We start from the raw sequence: 15,197 nt of genomic DNA on the forward strand, positions 1-15,197 counted from the left end.
GTTTGTATGGACTAACTAGAGGTGTTGTTGTTCGTTCAATGTTCGTGATCGTTCCCGAATCTGCATCAACTAATAATTGCCACAGGGGATAACCATTTTATCACTGGTCATGCTCATTCATAATAATTGACAAGCGAAAATTTTGTTTTTTCCTATGCGTATTTTAATCGTGATTTCCCTTTAGAAACAAGGGTTTGGGGGGAACTATTCTAGACCGTCCACAAGGCCCACAAAGAATGTCCAATAAATAGTGTTGAAAAAGAAGGTGCACAAAAGAAGTAGACCCTTGCACCTGCCGAGGACATACGATCACGCCCTCTATCACATCTCTCACCATTGGATCTAATTGGACGACAACCTGCATAATACGCTGAATCACATGAAGATGGTTTTAACCGTCCATGTTATATAATGATCACTTCTTGCAATTTCAAGAACGAAATCCATTCACATTCTGAAACTTCTTTTTATTCATTCAGTGACTTGGATGTTAGAGTGTTAATCTTATATATTCTCTCACTCTCCACTGCACCGAAAACACAATCCATCATACAAAAGATTGATTTGTCACATCCGAGTTCTATTCCATCACTTCATCGCCTATCTCTAGTTCCAAAACAAACACCTAGATTGAAATATTACAAGGAACTTTTCTTGATTCAACTTTATCATATCAATGATCATCAATATCCATCTCGGTCCGAGTATAAGTTGAGAAAGAAGTTTTATGACAATGAGGTTAAAGGGTTCAATAAACATGTGTTAGAGTTTGGAGTTTTTCTTCCCTTACATCCTTTAAGAAATAAAATTGAATATATTGGAGTTTGGCTTTTCCTCCCCTACTCTTTTTAAGAAAAAACTATTAATTTGACCATCAAAAAGAGACTAGATAATGATAGAGTTGTAAGGGTATGTTCTCTTTTTTTTTTTTTGCCTTTGACTTTTGAAGTTTATTTGTTTACGGATATTATTATGTTTTCTTTTCGGATTCTTTATTTTGAATCGTGAATGACTTACGTTAGTAATTGTATACAAATTTGTTTTGATTGAATGAATCAACAATCTTTCATTCTTCCTTTTGATAAAGATAAATAGAGGTTTTATCTTCTAATTCTCAAGTGTTTGACTCTATTATCTTGTAGGAACACTGACAATTTTTTCAACAAAACCACTTCAAAACACGTATGTTATCTCATCTGAAATTGTTTAGATTCAGGTTACAAAGATTTATTTGTATACTCACTAAGAGAAACGTGTAGCTATCTTGCTCATATTCTCGAGGGCAATGAAGTACAAGTAACACATAAATTTTGGTTTTTTAAAATGATTTTTACAACTCGTTCAAATATGTTCCTAAAATATGAACAGAAAATTAAATGGTAAAAACGCATAGATTCAAATATTATTGTAATACATTATGGTAGTGAAGAACTCAAAGGTGACACATAAAAACGTATATATAACATATAATTAAAACATACATTTAGTCGTTATTTTAAAATACATTTCCAACATCTTTATAAAATAAACAACATTACAATACATGAAAAAGAAAGAGAAAAAAAACTTACATAAGGTAGCACAGTACTAGCATATAGGTAGAGGAGCACCATTCCATTCCTTAAGACAATCCAACATAGGATCAATAAAACTTCCATCACACAATGCTGAGAAAACCTTGTCACATTCTTCACCTGGTGACATAATTTTCTCACCTGTCAGCAAACTTGTCCCCAAATCTTGTCTCAGAAACTTGTACAATGGATAAGACCTACATTCCTTAATCCTGTTAGGAATTGCAGGGTTTCCATTTTCAACTTCAGCTCTTGCATTTTCAACCTCTTTAGGTAAAAGGGTCTTAAGCTCTTCCTCAAAAGCTCCAATCTTTTGGAAAATCGAGGTTGCTGAATTTGCCTCCTTATCGCCGTTTTGCAGTGCATGATCAACTAGTACATGTCTCAGCTTCTGTGTTAGAGGGTATGTAGCGCTGCAAGGGTCATCGATGTAAGCGAACACGTACTCACGTTCAACAACGTTGAGCAAATCTTTCTCGCAGAACCTTGATGGATGCAACTCGCCATTTACGCCAACTGTGAGAATTCTCTTAGCCACTTGACTCACATTGTTCTTGACTACGGTTTTCAAGTTTTCTTCAATGTGCCTCAGATCAATTGCTTGGCACAATGCGACTAAGTAAGTCGATGACATGAGTTTCAATATTTCAACCGCTTCTGCGGTTTTTCTTGATGAAATCAAGCCTAAGGAGTTAACATCTTGGTTATGCTGCTCAGCACTTTGAACATGAGTAGTGACAGGATTGGCAAGATATTGAAGCTCTGAGCAATAGGACGCCATTGCAATTTCTGAGCCTTTGAAGCCGTAATCCAAACTCGGATCGCGGCTTGCAGTTAGGTTCGAAGGCAATCCGTTGTTATAAAAATCATTCACAAGCTCAGAGAATTGCGCAAACATGAGTTTCCCGATCGAAGCAATGGCTAAACGCGTGTTATCCATGGAAACGCCGATCGGTGTACCTTGGAAATTCCCTCCATGAAGTGCCTTATTCCTTGAAACGTCAATAAGTGGATTGTCATTCACGGAATTGATCTCCCTCTCAATCATCTTTGTCGCGTGTCGAATCACTTCAATCTGCGGTCCCAGCCACTGTGGTGACGTCCGAAGCGCGTACCTATCTTGTTTAGGCTTCTGAAGTGGATCAATTTCATGTACTTTTTGAGCAGCCTTAACATAATAACTTCCATCTAAAATATGCTCCATTATAGCAGCAGCCTCAATTTGACCAGGATGGTGTTTCAGCTTATGAGTCAAATGGTCACTGAATTCAGGCTTTCCTTGCATAACCTCGGCGAAAATCGCCGACAAAATCTCCGACAAAACAACAAGTAAATTCGTCTCAAACAGAACCAACGAAGCCAAACCTGATCCAACCGCAGTACCATTCACCAACGCCAAACCTTCTTTCGGCTGCAACTCGAAAAAACCAGTTTCGATTCCGGCTAGTTGAAAAGCCTCTTTAGCATTGAGCATTTTTCCATCAGGTCCAATAGATTTCGAGTTCGGACGTCCGATTAAAAGACCAGCAACATAGGATAAAGGAACCAAGTCACCTGATGCAGTGATTGTGCCTCTTAATGGAAGACATGGTGTTATGTTATGGTTCAGAAATTTTGCTATTGCCTCCATGATTTCAAATCTTATTCCTGAATATCCTTGAAGCAGTGTGTTGATTCTAACCAACATGGCTGCTCTTGTAGCTGTGTGAGGTAATGCTTGAATTGTTTCTGTTCCATTGCCGAAAATTCCGGCATTCAGAAATCTGTTACAACCAAATAATTGTCAAATTCTGTTAGTATCACAAACAATTCAGAATTGGCATTAAATATGGACATGGGTTCATAGAGGTGAATAGTAAATGGTTTGTCATTATATATATTGAGAAATTCTTGGTGGGGTCCAAATGTAGATACATTTCTGTGACTAAAGTTTTTATTTCTCAAACAATAAATAAAAAGATAAAAAAAATTATTGTGTATGAATTTCAACATTATTTCATTTCACATGAAATCTGACACTTGTACTGCTACACAAATTGATGCTTTTTTTGTGAACTAAATAGTGAATAATTTATTTATTTAAGGCACATGCAATTCCTTACCTAAAGGCGATCTATACAATGCCACGAGGCTGAATATTAAATGAATAATTTATTTGTGGAATATAGTGCTGTTTCTGTCAATAAATAAATACGTTTACCTAAGCTTTTGAGCCTTAACTTTGGATAACATTTTATTAGTACATTGTTCTTTCTTTATTCTTGTTTTAAAATATATAAAAATAAATATGTAAGAATATTCTATGATGCTTTTAAAATTAAAATTTTAAGATATTAAATTTATATCCTATCAACGGATGTGATATCTACTAATTTCATGAAAATAAAGTTTCATATTAATTTCATGAAAAAAGAGTTTTTAAGTGCCTTCTTTAGCTAATACTTTTACATTATTATATTTATTTCTATATTTCTATTTTAGAGTTTTTGTATTTAGATATTTTAATCCGCTAATGTTCATTCAACACTTTATTTTTTCTATTTATTTTTGTATTACATTAATTTTTTCCTATATTTCTTTTCTTAACGATGACTTATGGCTAAAACTAATCCATCATTTATTACTTTTGAGTTACAAAATATAATAATAGTAACATATTATGCATAGAAAAAGTAGTTATTACATCCTGCAATCACAAGTTCCACACAGTCATTATTTAAGTTTTATAAACAACAAATCAAAGAAAGAAACAAAAGCACTTATTTCAATTTCAATTAAAAATATCAAATCATGATATAACCCCCTACCTAACAACATCTAGCAGATCACTGGTAACCCACCTACCCCAATTTAGGGAAAATATAAATATTCAGTTTAACCAATCCATTAATGAACTAACCAAAACCCATACACAAGTTATTATAATATCTCACCAACATAGATTATGATACCATTTAAATATTATTAAACAAAAAATACCTCAACTTATTATAATATATTCTGCTTAAATAACTTAATATAACAGGCAGATATGATCAAACAAGTTTGTAAAATAAATATTTTTATTAGTTATTCAACTTCATTGAAATGTTGAAGTTGTCATAAGTTTTTATTTAATTCTTATAATGTAATTGTCTTTATTTTTTAAATATAAATATGCCATTTCTATTAAATTAAATATATTTTTTAAAACAAACATTCATTGAAATTGTTCAATAATATCACTTAGTTACCGTAGTAGTTTTTAAAATAACTATTAATTGTAAATAAAAAAATGCATAACTATTAAAGGTTAATTAGTTAAATACATATATAATTTAAAAGAAAAGTTTAATTAATTACCTTATGAGTTCATTTTGAAGAGCACCACCTTGTTTTGTTCTCCTGTGAGAGGTTGCACCAAATCCAGTGGTGACTCCATAACTATCCGTCCCTTTATTCATACTATCAACCACCCAGTCACTACTGGCTTTAACGGCGGCGCGCGTCTCTTCGGCAAGTTCAACCGCCACGCCGGTGTTGTGTGTAGCAATCGCAGCCACTTGAGATATCGTTAACCCCTTTCCACCTAATGCCACAACCGTTTCCGGTACTCCAGAACCATACGCTTCACTTCATCAAGATGACTACCTCTCATTGAATCGGCAGCCATACCCCAATTCAGAGGGTCGCCATTTTGACCATTGCAGAGATTATTGTTGTTGTGGTTGTTACTGCCATTGCTATGATCTCCATTTGAAAACTCCATGATTTTGTGATGATAATGATGAAGTTGAAGTTATGGATATATTTATAGTTTTGTGTTTGAAGAAATAGATCTTGAATTTGTATCTGAGTTTTGGAGGTTTGGGTTACGTAGATATATGTTATATGGTTTAGAGGAGGGAATTTGGGGATATAGGTGAATGGCAGTTAGGAATTGTAACAAAAACGGAAAGGAACAATATTGGATTAATGTGGGTATTATACTTGTTTGCATATATAAATATTTATTTCATCATAAGAAATGGAAGATGGCAAAAAGTTTTTTTTTTTGTTTTTTGAGTTTTAGGAAAGAAAAAATTTCCTGAAAAAAAGAATGGAAAATGGGAAGTATATATAGATGGGTTGGTGACATTAGTGTAGTTTGGTAAGACGATGGGTTAGTTGAGAAGGAAACGTGGCCCTTGGATGAACATAAGAATGGAAGGTTTGGATGTGACATATGGGTTGGTGAGTTTTGTGACTTGAATTGCTATTAACACCCTACATGATATAGGAGGGAGGTGAGGTGTTAGTGGTTATGAGGTTTTATTTAAATTTGAAGTAAAAAATTTGTTTAAAAAAACACTAAAATGTAAAAAAAAAATTGTTTGGAATTCAGATAGTTGTAAATATATTTTAATAATAAAAAAATGTGAATCTAAATTAATAATTAATCAATATTATATTTCTCTTATTAAAAATTTGATTTATGTTCCTTCTCTGGAAATAGTTATTTGAAATTTTTTCTCATTGATTTTGGTAATTGTTTTTGTCCCATTTGTCCCTGAAATAAATTAAGTTAAATGTAAATGGTAAAGAGATGATGAATTTTGTGTATTGACAAGACCAAATGCCCACACTCCAGCCATGCTTATAAAAAAAACGCAAATTATCCTATCACAATTATGGACGTAAAAACCGTCAATGTATGATTGTAATTGCATTTCATTCCCACACCCGGCCATTTCATTCACAAATATAGATTGACAAGACCAAATGCCCACACCCGGCCATGCTAATAAAATTTGAGTTTGTGACGTAAAAACCGTCAAATGCATAAAACATAAGTTATCTGATAAATTCAATTCAAACGAGTGAAAGTTGATTCAAATAAGCTTTCAACAATGTGTATTTATATTTTAATTTAGTTTTGAACATCGTTATGTCGGAGAAAAAAAATATAAGTATTTTACCCATCAGTTTTTCAAAATCGTCGGTTCATCAATTTTGACCGGCTTTAGTCGGTACCTACTAGTTCAATAACTTATCCAATCCACCAATAAGACCATATCGATGATCCCTCTAATTTTCGATTTGACTGGTCGATCTGGTCCAATTTTTAAAATATTGATACAGAGATGTTAGTTGGTGAAGTTGAGGTTGAACCAAGATTATTGACTTTTTGAAGATATATTATGATGTCACATTTGATCAAAAGTTAATTGTTGAACACGTCACTAATTATTTCCAAAATCTTTTTAATAATCTCTGGGTATTGCAAGAAAATCGTCTTATTGAAGAAACAATTCCAAATTTGATTTTTTTTCTTAACACAATCAACTCCTCACTCTCATTCCATCACATGATGAAATAAAAAATGTTGCAATGAATCTTAATGGAGACAGTGTTCCATGTCCAAATAAGTTTGGGGCTCTTTTCTTCCAAAAATATTGGAATATCATCTACTATAATATGGTCTTGGTTGTCACTCAATTCTTCAAAGAAGACTGATTACTTCCCAACTGGAATTCAAACTCTATCGTGTCCATCCCTAAATGCCAGAGTGTCATCTCTATTGATCAGTTTAGGCATATTGCCATTGTCAATTTCAAGCACAAGCTCATTACTAAAATCCTGACTGGAAGACTTGCATATATCCTTCATGACATCATCTCGAAGGAGGAAAATGATTTTATCTATGGTAGATCAATCAAGGATAGCCATTGTCTTACCTCTGAGGCCATAAATTTTCTAGACAAAAAGTATTTTGGAGGTATTGTTGTCCTCAAATTTGACATTTCTAAGGCTTTTAACACTATTAAATGGTCTTTTCTTATTAAAGTGTTAAACACATTTGACTTTGTCATTAAATTTTGTAACTGGATTCTTGTGATCCTCAAACTTACTCACCTTTTCATTGACATCAATGGTAAGCACCATGGTTTCTTTGATTGTCATAATGGTGTTAGATAAGGGGACCCATGTCTCCACTTCTTTTTTTTCCTTGTTTAGGATGTCCTAAGTAGAGGCATCTTTAACCTGGTTAGGGAAGGCAAGCTCAACCTCATTTCTGGCACTAGGTGTGTTGATAATTGATTATTGCATCATGTGTTTAGCTTATTTTCTTTCTGTTTCTTGTGTATTTTCATCGTTTTAGTTCGATTTTATGTGTTTTTGTGTTATTTTGATGTTTTCAGGTAATAAGAGAGTAATCAACCTAACTGGAGTGAAAAATGTCGAAGATCGTGCGAAAAGGAGCCTTCACCATAAAAAATACATGTGGCCAACGCGGGTTGTGTTGGAATTTGCTACAACACCCATTCAAGAAGGTCGGGGGTAACACGGGCTGGTTGTGTCCCCTGACACGGGTCGTGTTGCTTCCTAGGCAGTTACGAATTTGACAAGTTTTTTTTGGCATTTTTTAGGCTTTTAAATGTCTATAACCTCAAAAGACTTCATGTTAATGGGGTTTAATGATTGTGTACGAAATTATGGGTGTTTATGGATGATTTATGGCTAGTTCTAGTATAAATAGGAACTTGAGCTTCAAGCAACCTACCACTTACCACATATTACTTGTTACTTGCTTCTACTTTGTAATTTCCAGCTTTTGTCTCTTGCTCTCATTTTTATTGCTCTACATACTGTTGTAATTCTCTGGATTTCTTTTATTTTAATCAAGTTTACTTCAATTCAGGTTATTTAAATTTCTTTGTTTTATTTACTTGCATGCCATGTCTTTCAATTATTTAGTTATTGTTCACTTCACCATGAATGAGTAGTTTCATAAGGACAAGCGGTCGTGAGAGTCTATCTCATAACAACCCCTAATTGATTTATCTAAATATTAATTACGAGAAACATAGGTAATTTTATTTTAGAATTTAATTTCATAAAAATGTTTATGTCGGTTGCGAAAGCTAACGAAACACAGATATGATTACGTACCGAAAGGTAGTGAATCGATATCGGACCACGGGTTCCTAGACATTAGAGTAGAGAGTCGCCCTCCATGAAAAAATGACTCACTCTCTATTGAGAAATCCGCTTAGCCATGCCAAGAAACACGTCTAGATGTGCATGCCAAGAAAGTGGGTGTCGTGCATATTTATCTACTTTTCTATAAATTTCTTATACATTTTCGTATTCGGCTCGGATAATCGATACGGTAAGTCTTGATATATGCCCACAACCCCGTGTCCTGCTTTTTATTATTTGTTAATTTCAAATCACTTTGCACTAAACCAACCACTATTGCGATTGTTTTAGCTAAACACTGTTAGGATAAAATTCGGTACTTATATACATATCTCTGTGGGTTCGATCTTATTATATTACTTGGTATTGTCGTGCACTTGCGGATGGGCAGCAACAAGTTTTTGGCACCATTGTTGGGGAGATAGTTTTGATATTGAAATTTTATTCCAACAAAGTCTAGACTAAAGCATTCTTATTTTTCTGTATTTATTTTGTTCTATTTTGTATGTGAAGAACTCGTTCGACCAAAAACTTGGTTGAACCAGTTAATGAGATTAAGCGTTTTCTACATGAAAGACCCTAATCTTAGCAATGAAACAAATGAATAAGGTAGTAGATATCAAACCACTCAAAGAATATGCGGTTCCCACTAATTAGGAACCTCATAGTAGCATTGTACACCCGCCCATAACAGCCAAAAAATTTGAACTTAATCCTTCACTAATAGGCATGATCCATCGGGATCAGTTCTCAAGGTTACCACAGAAAACCTGAATCTTCATCTGTTTATTTATTAATAATTATGGCACTTTAAAGGCCAGTGGCGTTGATCAAAGTGCCATCAGCCTCAGGTTGCTCCCGTTCTCCCTACAAGATCGAGCCCAAGCTTGGCTCCAATCTCTACTTGCAAATTCTATAACCTCTTGGGCCGAATTCAAAGTTGTTTTCCTTGCACATTACTTTCCTCCAAGCAAGACGACCCATCTTAGAAGCGAGATCAATAAATTTAGGCAGGAGGACGGGGAGTCTCTCTTTGACGTATGGGAGCGGTGCAAAGATCTGTTGAGACTATGCTCGTTCCAGGGTTAGATTAGTGGTTAGTTATACAAACCTTTTATTATGGTCTCCTCTATTCCACGAGGATGACTATGGATACGGCCGTTGCTGGTGCTCTTATAAATAACCCGCAAGACGTGGCTTATAATTTGATTGAAGATATGGAAAAGAACCATTATTCATGGGGAAATGCCCAATAGAGAAGTGTGAAAGCTCCTAAAAGGGGTGGGTTGTATGAGGTTAACTAGTTTGATCATATGAATGTGAATGTAAACGCATTATACTAAAATTTTAAAAATTTGACTGTAGCCTTATCGGCACCTGCACTGGTAGCTGTTGTAGCTCCCACCACCCCTGCATGGCCCTTCTGTGAGGTCTACATGGTGCATGGACATTCTGGTGGGGATTGTCAAATGATTTTAGTTGGAGGAACCAACCATGACACAATTAACTATGTAAAAAGTTAGAGAGGAAATCCTTATTCAAATACATATAACTCGGGGTGGAAAGACCTCCCTAATTTCTCTTACAAAAATAATCTGACTCAAAATGCCATGGGACCATTTGGGTTCTCACAAGAAGCAAGTCCTAGAAAGTCGAACTTAGAGACCATGATGTAGAGTTTCATGGAAACACAAACTCGACAAAGTGATGATTTAGAAACCAAAACCTCCATACCAATGAGATTCTTAGGTAGATTTTCCCCAAAATTTGAGTTGTTAAAAAAAAAGTCAAAAAAGTTTTTAAGTTTAAGAAAAACCTGAGAAAGTATATAAGTTTTGAAAGTATGAAAGGCTAAGTTTAGATACTCTTAAATAAATTCGGTATTATCCGAACACCCTAAGTTTCCCGAGTAGGATACGAGTCTAACATGTATTTGTACCATAGTACTGTGATTCTAAGAAATACTTCCTGAGTTATTTATTTTGATAGTCTGACACATTCTTGATTCATGTGTATGTATGATTATCATACCCCAAAATTTACCCTATCCTTTATAATGTTCACCTAGGTCAATAACCTAATTCATGTGCATATCTTCATACTCAATTCATTTGCATAGGCATTGTTCAAAACAAGAGGACATGTATCAAGGATTTCAAAGCCTTGTTGTTTGTACCTAGGGGAAGCTAGGGTTTTCTAGAAACTTGAGGTTGCTCAATAAACCAAAACCTATTGGTCGCATATTTGGTCTTTGTGTGTGTGATTTTTTTTTAGGATTCATTTTTGTGACTTCTTGGTGGAGCAAAACCCTTATTGTGGCTATCCTTCCCGGTATGTGCATCAAACCCTAATTTCATTTGGTTCACTACCATTCATTTATGCATGATTCACTTTCTTATTCAAGCTCCATTCAAGTCCATTTGCTCTTGAGGTTTCATTGGTTGGATTAAGTTCATTTCAAGTCATTACATGTTCATCTATTACTTAATGGCATCTTTTGGTCCATAGCCCATTCTCATGGCATCGCAAGCTCTTATTTGGCCCATTCATGATCATTTCATCTGGTCATTGCTAATTCTTGTTTGGCACACTCATTCTTGTTCATATGTCCATTGATCTCTCATTAAAGTTCCATCCCACATTAGTCCTTGGTCCTTGGTCATTCAAGTATACTTTATTGTGCTCATTGTCTTGGTTGTTTTGACCATTGATCTTTGGCTCATTCAACCATGTCATTCATTCATGGCACATTCAGGTTTGCTAGGTCTTAGTTCTTATACTTATAGCATTATATTTCCAATCATTTCAAGCCGATCCAATTCAAGTCATGTTCATTTCAATATATTCAATCAAGTCCAGTCATTTTCAATCCATACATTCAATACCATACAATATTATTCAATTTCATTACAAATATAATTTCCATTCACGAATTGTTCATTTCATTACAAGAATGTCCATATTCGTACAAAAATTTAAATTTGGCCAACATTGACTACAATTGACTTTTGGTCAACAATTGACTTTTTTGTAAACTAGTTGACCAAAGTCAACCGACCCTCCCTAGACCCCCTAAGACCTATTTCCATCTATCTTGCCTTGAGTCATCAACAAAATCCATGCTTTCGTTTGATTTCTTCATGGCCAAGTACCTTGGTCCATGACCAGGTCAGACCACCAGATGGACCAGGTCACAAACCACCAAATGGACTTTGCAGCAGACCAGCACACATGAAGCAACAACCATGTCAAACCTTGCCATTGAGTAAGCTTGCACCAAAAAACCATCACCAAATTCCATACCACTCATGCTTGCAACATCAAAGCCAAGAACCAAGACTTACACCAAGTGAGCCCAAGGCCTGAACTTACAACAAACATCTTGTATGCAATACAAGTGGACCTACATTAAAACCAATTGGCCAACATGCCAAGCCACATAACATGAATCAGACCAAGCAATGGCATAAACTTCTAAGCCTTGCATCATTCCAAGAAACAAACATCTTGCCTGCATACCAAGACTTGCAGTCATGAACACAAAACCGCAATTATCCAAGACTTGCTGCAAACCACATTAGCCAACCAGACTTGCCAGTCATGACCTTATATCAGACATTGCACACAACATGCTTGCATTAGGCCATGCAGCAAACCATTGATCTTTCAATATACCAAAGCAATAGCAGCCATGGCAAGTGAACATGCAGCAGTCAAAACTAAGTACAAACTAGATGCCTGCAACATGAGGACCATTGAACCTGTAGCAGTCCAAACATTACCAAGCTCATGAAACATTCAACAGCAACAAATTCCAATTAACACACAACAAAGCAAACACATCAATTCACGACTATCACTGACTAACATTGCCACCTCACTAACTGAACCTAAATGTTGCCAGTTGTAATGCCTTGAGTTCAGCAAAATTAAAACAGTTACACATAACCAACTTGCTTCGATTTCAGTTGCACCTAACTTCTACAACAGAATTCTAGAATCCCAAGGTCCTAACACCTTATAACTAACACATCATTTTAACATTTCACATTTACTAACAGGATTTCGATTTCCCTAACTAACTAGAATTTGCATTTACTAACAGGATTAACAACATTTCATTTCATTCCAATTTCACTCTTACATTTTTTTTATTTCTAACTAACTCAATGTGAATTTCAGTTGAATTTGCATTTGCATTTCTAACATAAATATGAGAACCAAAACTCTATAAGTACCGATCACTCTTCAATCACACGCATTCACGATTCATTTTTCATCGCTCTCAGATTTTCAAGTTTCATTCTCTCAGAACCTTCTTCTTCAACCTCACCTAGAGCTCCTTTAACATACTCATTGAAGCTTCAACAGAGTAGAGCTTGACCTGACTCATGATTCTCTCTCTCTCTCTCTTTCTCTCTCTCTCTCTCTCTCTAATTCGTTGTTCAATCTCACAAATTAGATAATTTTCAGAAGAATTGAGAAGAAGTAGAAGAGAAGAGCGAATAAGAGGAAGAATATTTCATACCTGATTCTGGTGCTTTGCGTCTTCTCTGATAAGTCTTCATCTTCTTCTTCATGGTTTATCCGTGTAAAACTTACTGGTATGTAGTATAAGGTTAGGGGAATCAAATCCCTAACCCCAGGGGCTTTGCTTGTGTTTTTGTATGGGCCTAATTGTGTTTGGGTTTGTATCATTTTGCTTGGGCCCTGTACCAATTGTTGCATGCTATCACTATGTTTGTTACACACATACCTTGGTTGTATGTGTATGATGAATGAGCCTTCTCTGTTTGGGCCCATGTGCCACCTTCTGTTTGCACCATTGCGTTGTTGATTCTAACCCCCCTGCTTTGGATTGTTTTTGCATGTATTTTGCTAATTGTTTTTAATTTTTGTTACACATTTTCTTAGTGATCAATCCATGATAACTGGTTCATATTAATAGAAATTAATTTGTTAGTTTTAATTAGTTTTTACATGATTAATTTATCAGGTTAGAATTAATTGTATGGATTAATTCTTGATTAATTGAAAATGATTAGAAAAATATGTGATTAATATTAGGTTAGATGTTAATTCACATGATAAAGTTGTAGATTGCATGATTTGGTTTAATTTTAGATTTTAATTATTAATTATATTTTAATTAGTGGAATTAACCTTGCTCATAAATTCTTTTAGGTTTAATTGAACATTTAATCATTTGTTTTCTTGATAGAATTTTGGTGTTGACTTTCCTGATTAGATTGCACCTTACCCATGTCATGTTCCCTTAGACTTAGATATTTAGGATTTAACCCCTAGGGTTTAGAAATATCTTAATATGCATGTTCCCCTAGTTTAGGGATTGTAAAGAATCATCTGGTGTAAATTGACCGATTGACCCATTAGGTTCTACATAATTCAACTAATCTGTTTCATTCCTACTGATAGTGTTGATCAAAGTTTACTTTGATAAACTAAATCCTTTGTATTATACTCAATTACCCAAGCCTGTTCAAGTGATCAAAAGACCCTTGATCACTTTATAGGGCAAGTCCCTTGCATTCAATCTCTATTGGAGCTAAGGACCTCAAGATTCAAGATCAAGAATTCAAGACTTCAAGTCAGTACAAGTTAGACATTGTAGACAGAGTGGACTACTATTCAAGCACAACAAAGGTGTATCAATACTTATCAATCATGATTCAAGTTATGTGCCATGAGCCTTAAGCAATAAGGAGTGAGAGGGAGCATTCATATCCCCATTCTGAATATCTTTGGGTACGAGATAAATGACCTAGTTGCTCATTGTATTCACCTTTATTCATAGACTTTAGTACAATTTGAATCAAATGATTGTCAAGTATATTTCTTCGAAGCAACACTTCATCACAAGATGCATCAAGGAGATTCAACCTCAACACTCTTCAGTTATGATGAGTATCACATGCCATGAGCCTTAAGTAGTAAATAAAGGGTGAGAGGGAGCATTCCTATCCTTATTCTGAATATCTTTGGGTATGAGGCGAATGACCCAGTTGCTCAGAGTATTCACCTTTACTCATAAAATTTAGTGTGATTCAAGTCAAATGACTACCAAGTCTTATGAAACTTCATTCTCATTCATTATTTCTTGTTTGTCTTGCTAATCCTAGTTTCTTAGGCAAACATCTTTTTCAGTTTCTTCTGTCTTAGTTCCATGAACTACGGAGCTCTTAATTTCTTATTGCACGGCGAGAATATGTAGGCACGAGGATGAGAATACTTTGCGAGCATATTTATTCCTTATCCTTTCACTCACCTTTGACCATTCATTATTCAACATTCAATACCTTCATCCCCAATGATACACTTTCTCTTTGAAGCAAATGCACTATTTCTTTGGATTTCATACACAGTTTTGGGCCAATAGCCAATACCTGACTATGAACTAAGAGCCTTTTATTTGTCTCGTTGACAAACTATTCCTTTGTTTACTTACCTTACAATCCCTTTGATAGGCAAAACCCATTTTTTTTGGTTGGATGCCACCTTTCCTCCTTGGTTCAGACATACCTACCATATGGGTTCGAACAACATTATCCTTTAGTTCAAACCATACTGTAGCACCTCAAATTTGCACCTCCCATTTTGTATATACATTTTCATCTTAGGTCATTAACATTGCATTGTTCATTGCATAGTCCATCAAGTCCT

The 15,197-nt window shown here is 34.9% G+C and overlaps 1 protein-coding gene, 1 long non-coding RNA gene and 1 other non-coding gene across 3 annotated transcripts; all 3 read right to left on the reverse strand.

The window, feature by feature from the left end:
* Window positions 1-1,392: 1,392 nt before the first annotated feature.
* LOC127092228 (phenylalanine ammonia-lyase 2-like) lies at window positions 1,393-5,641 on the reverse strand. The gene is given in 3 exon segments (XM_051031075.1): window positions 1,393-3,337; window positions 4,917-5,157; window positions 5,160-5,641. Coding segments are annotated over 3 exon segments (2,154 nt in total). The 5' UTR covers window positions 5,323-5,641; the 3' UTR covers window positions 1,393-1,587.
* A 3,856-nt stretch (window positions 5,642-9,497) lies between these two features.
* Window positions 9,498-9,604, reverse strand: LOC127099451 (small nucleolar RNA R71). Its single transcript, XR_007793951.1, has one exon. It is a non-coding gene; the product is annotated as a small nucleolar RNA R71 (small nucleolar RNA).
* Window positions 9,605-11,393: 1,789 nt separating this feature from the next.
* On the reverse strand, window positions 11,394-13,198 carry LOC127097376 (uncharacterized). Its single transcript, XR_007793016.1, has 2 exons — window positions 13,045-13,198; window positions 11,394-12,277 (listed from the first exon to the last, which is right to left on the reverse strand). It is a non-coding gene; the product is annotated as an uncharacterized LOC127097376 (long non-coding RNA).
* Between the last annotated feature and the right edge of the window lie 1,999 nt (window positions 13,199-15,197).

This window comes from Lathyrus oleraceus, chromosome 6, assembly GCF_024323335.1.
Source record: "Lathyrus oleraceus cultivar Zhongwan6 chromosome 6, CAAS_Psat_ZW6_1.0, whole genome shotgun sequence".
NCBI classification, from domain to species: Eukaryota; Viridiplantae; Streptophyta; class Magnoliopsida; order Fabales; family Fabaceae; genus Lathyrus; species Lathyrus oleraceus.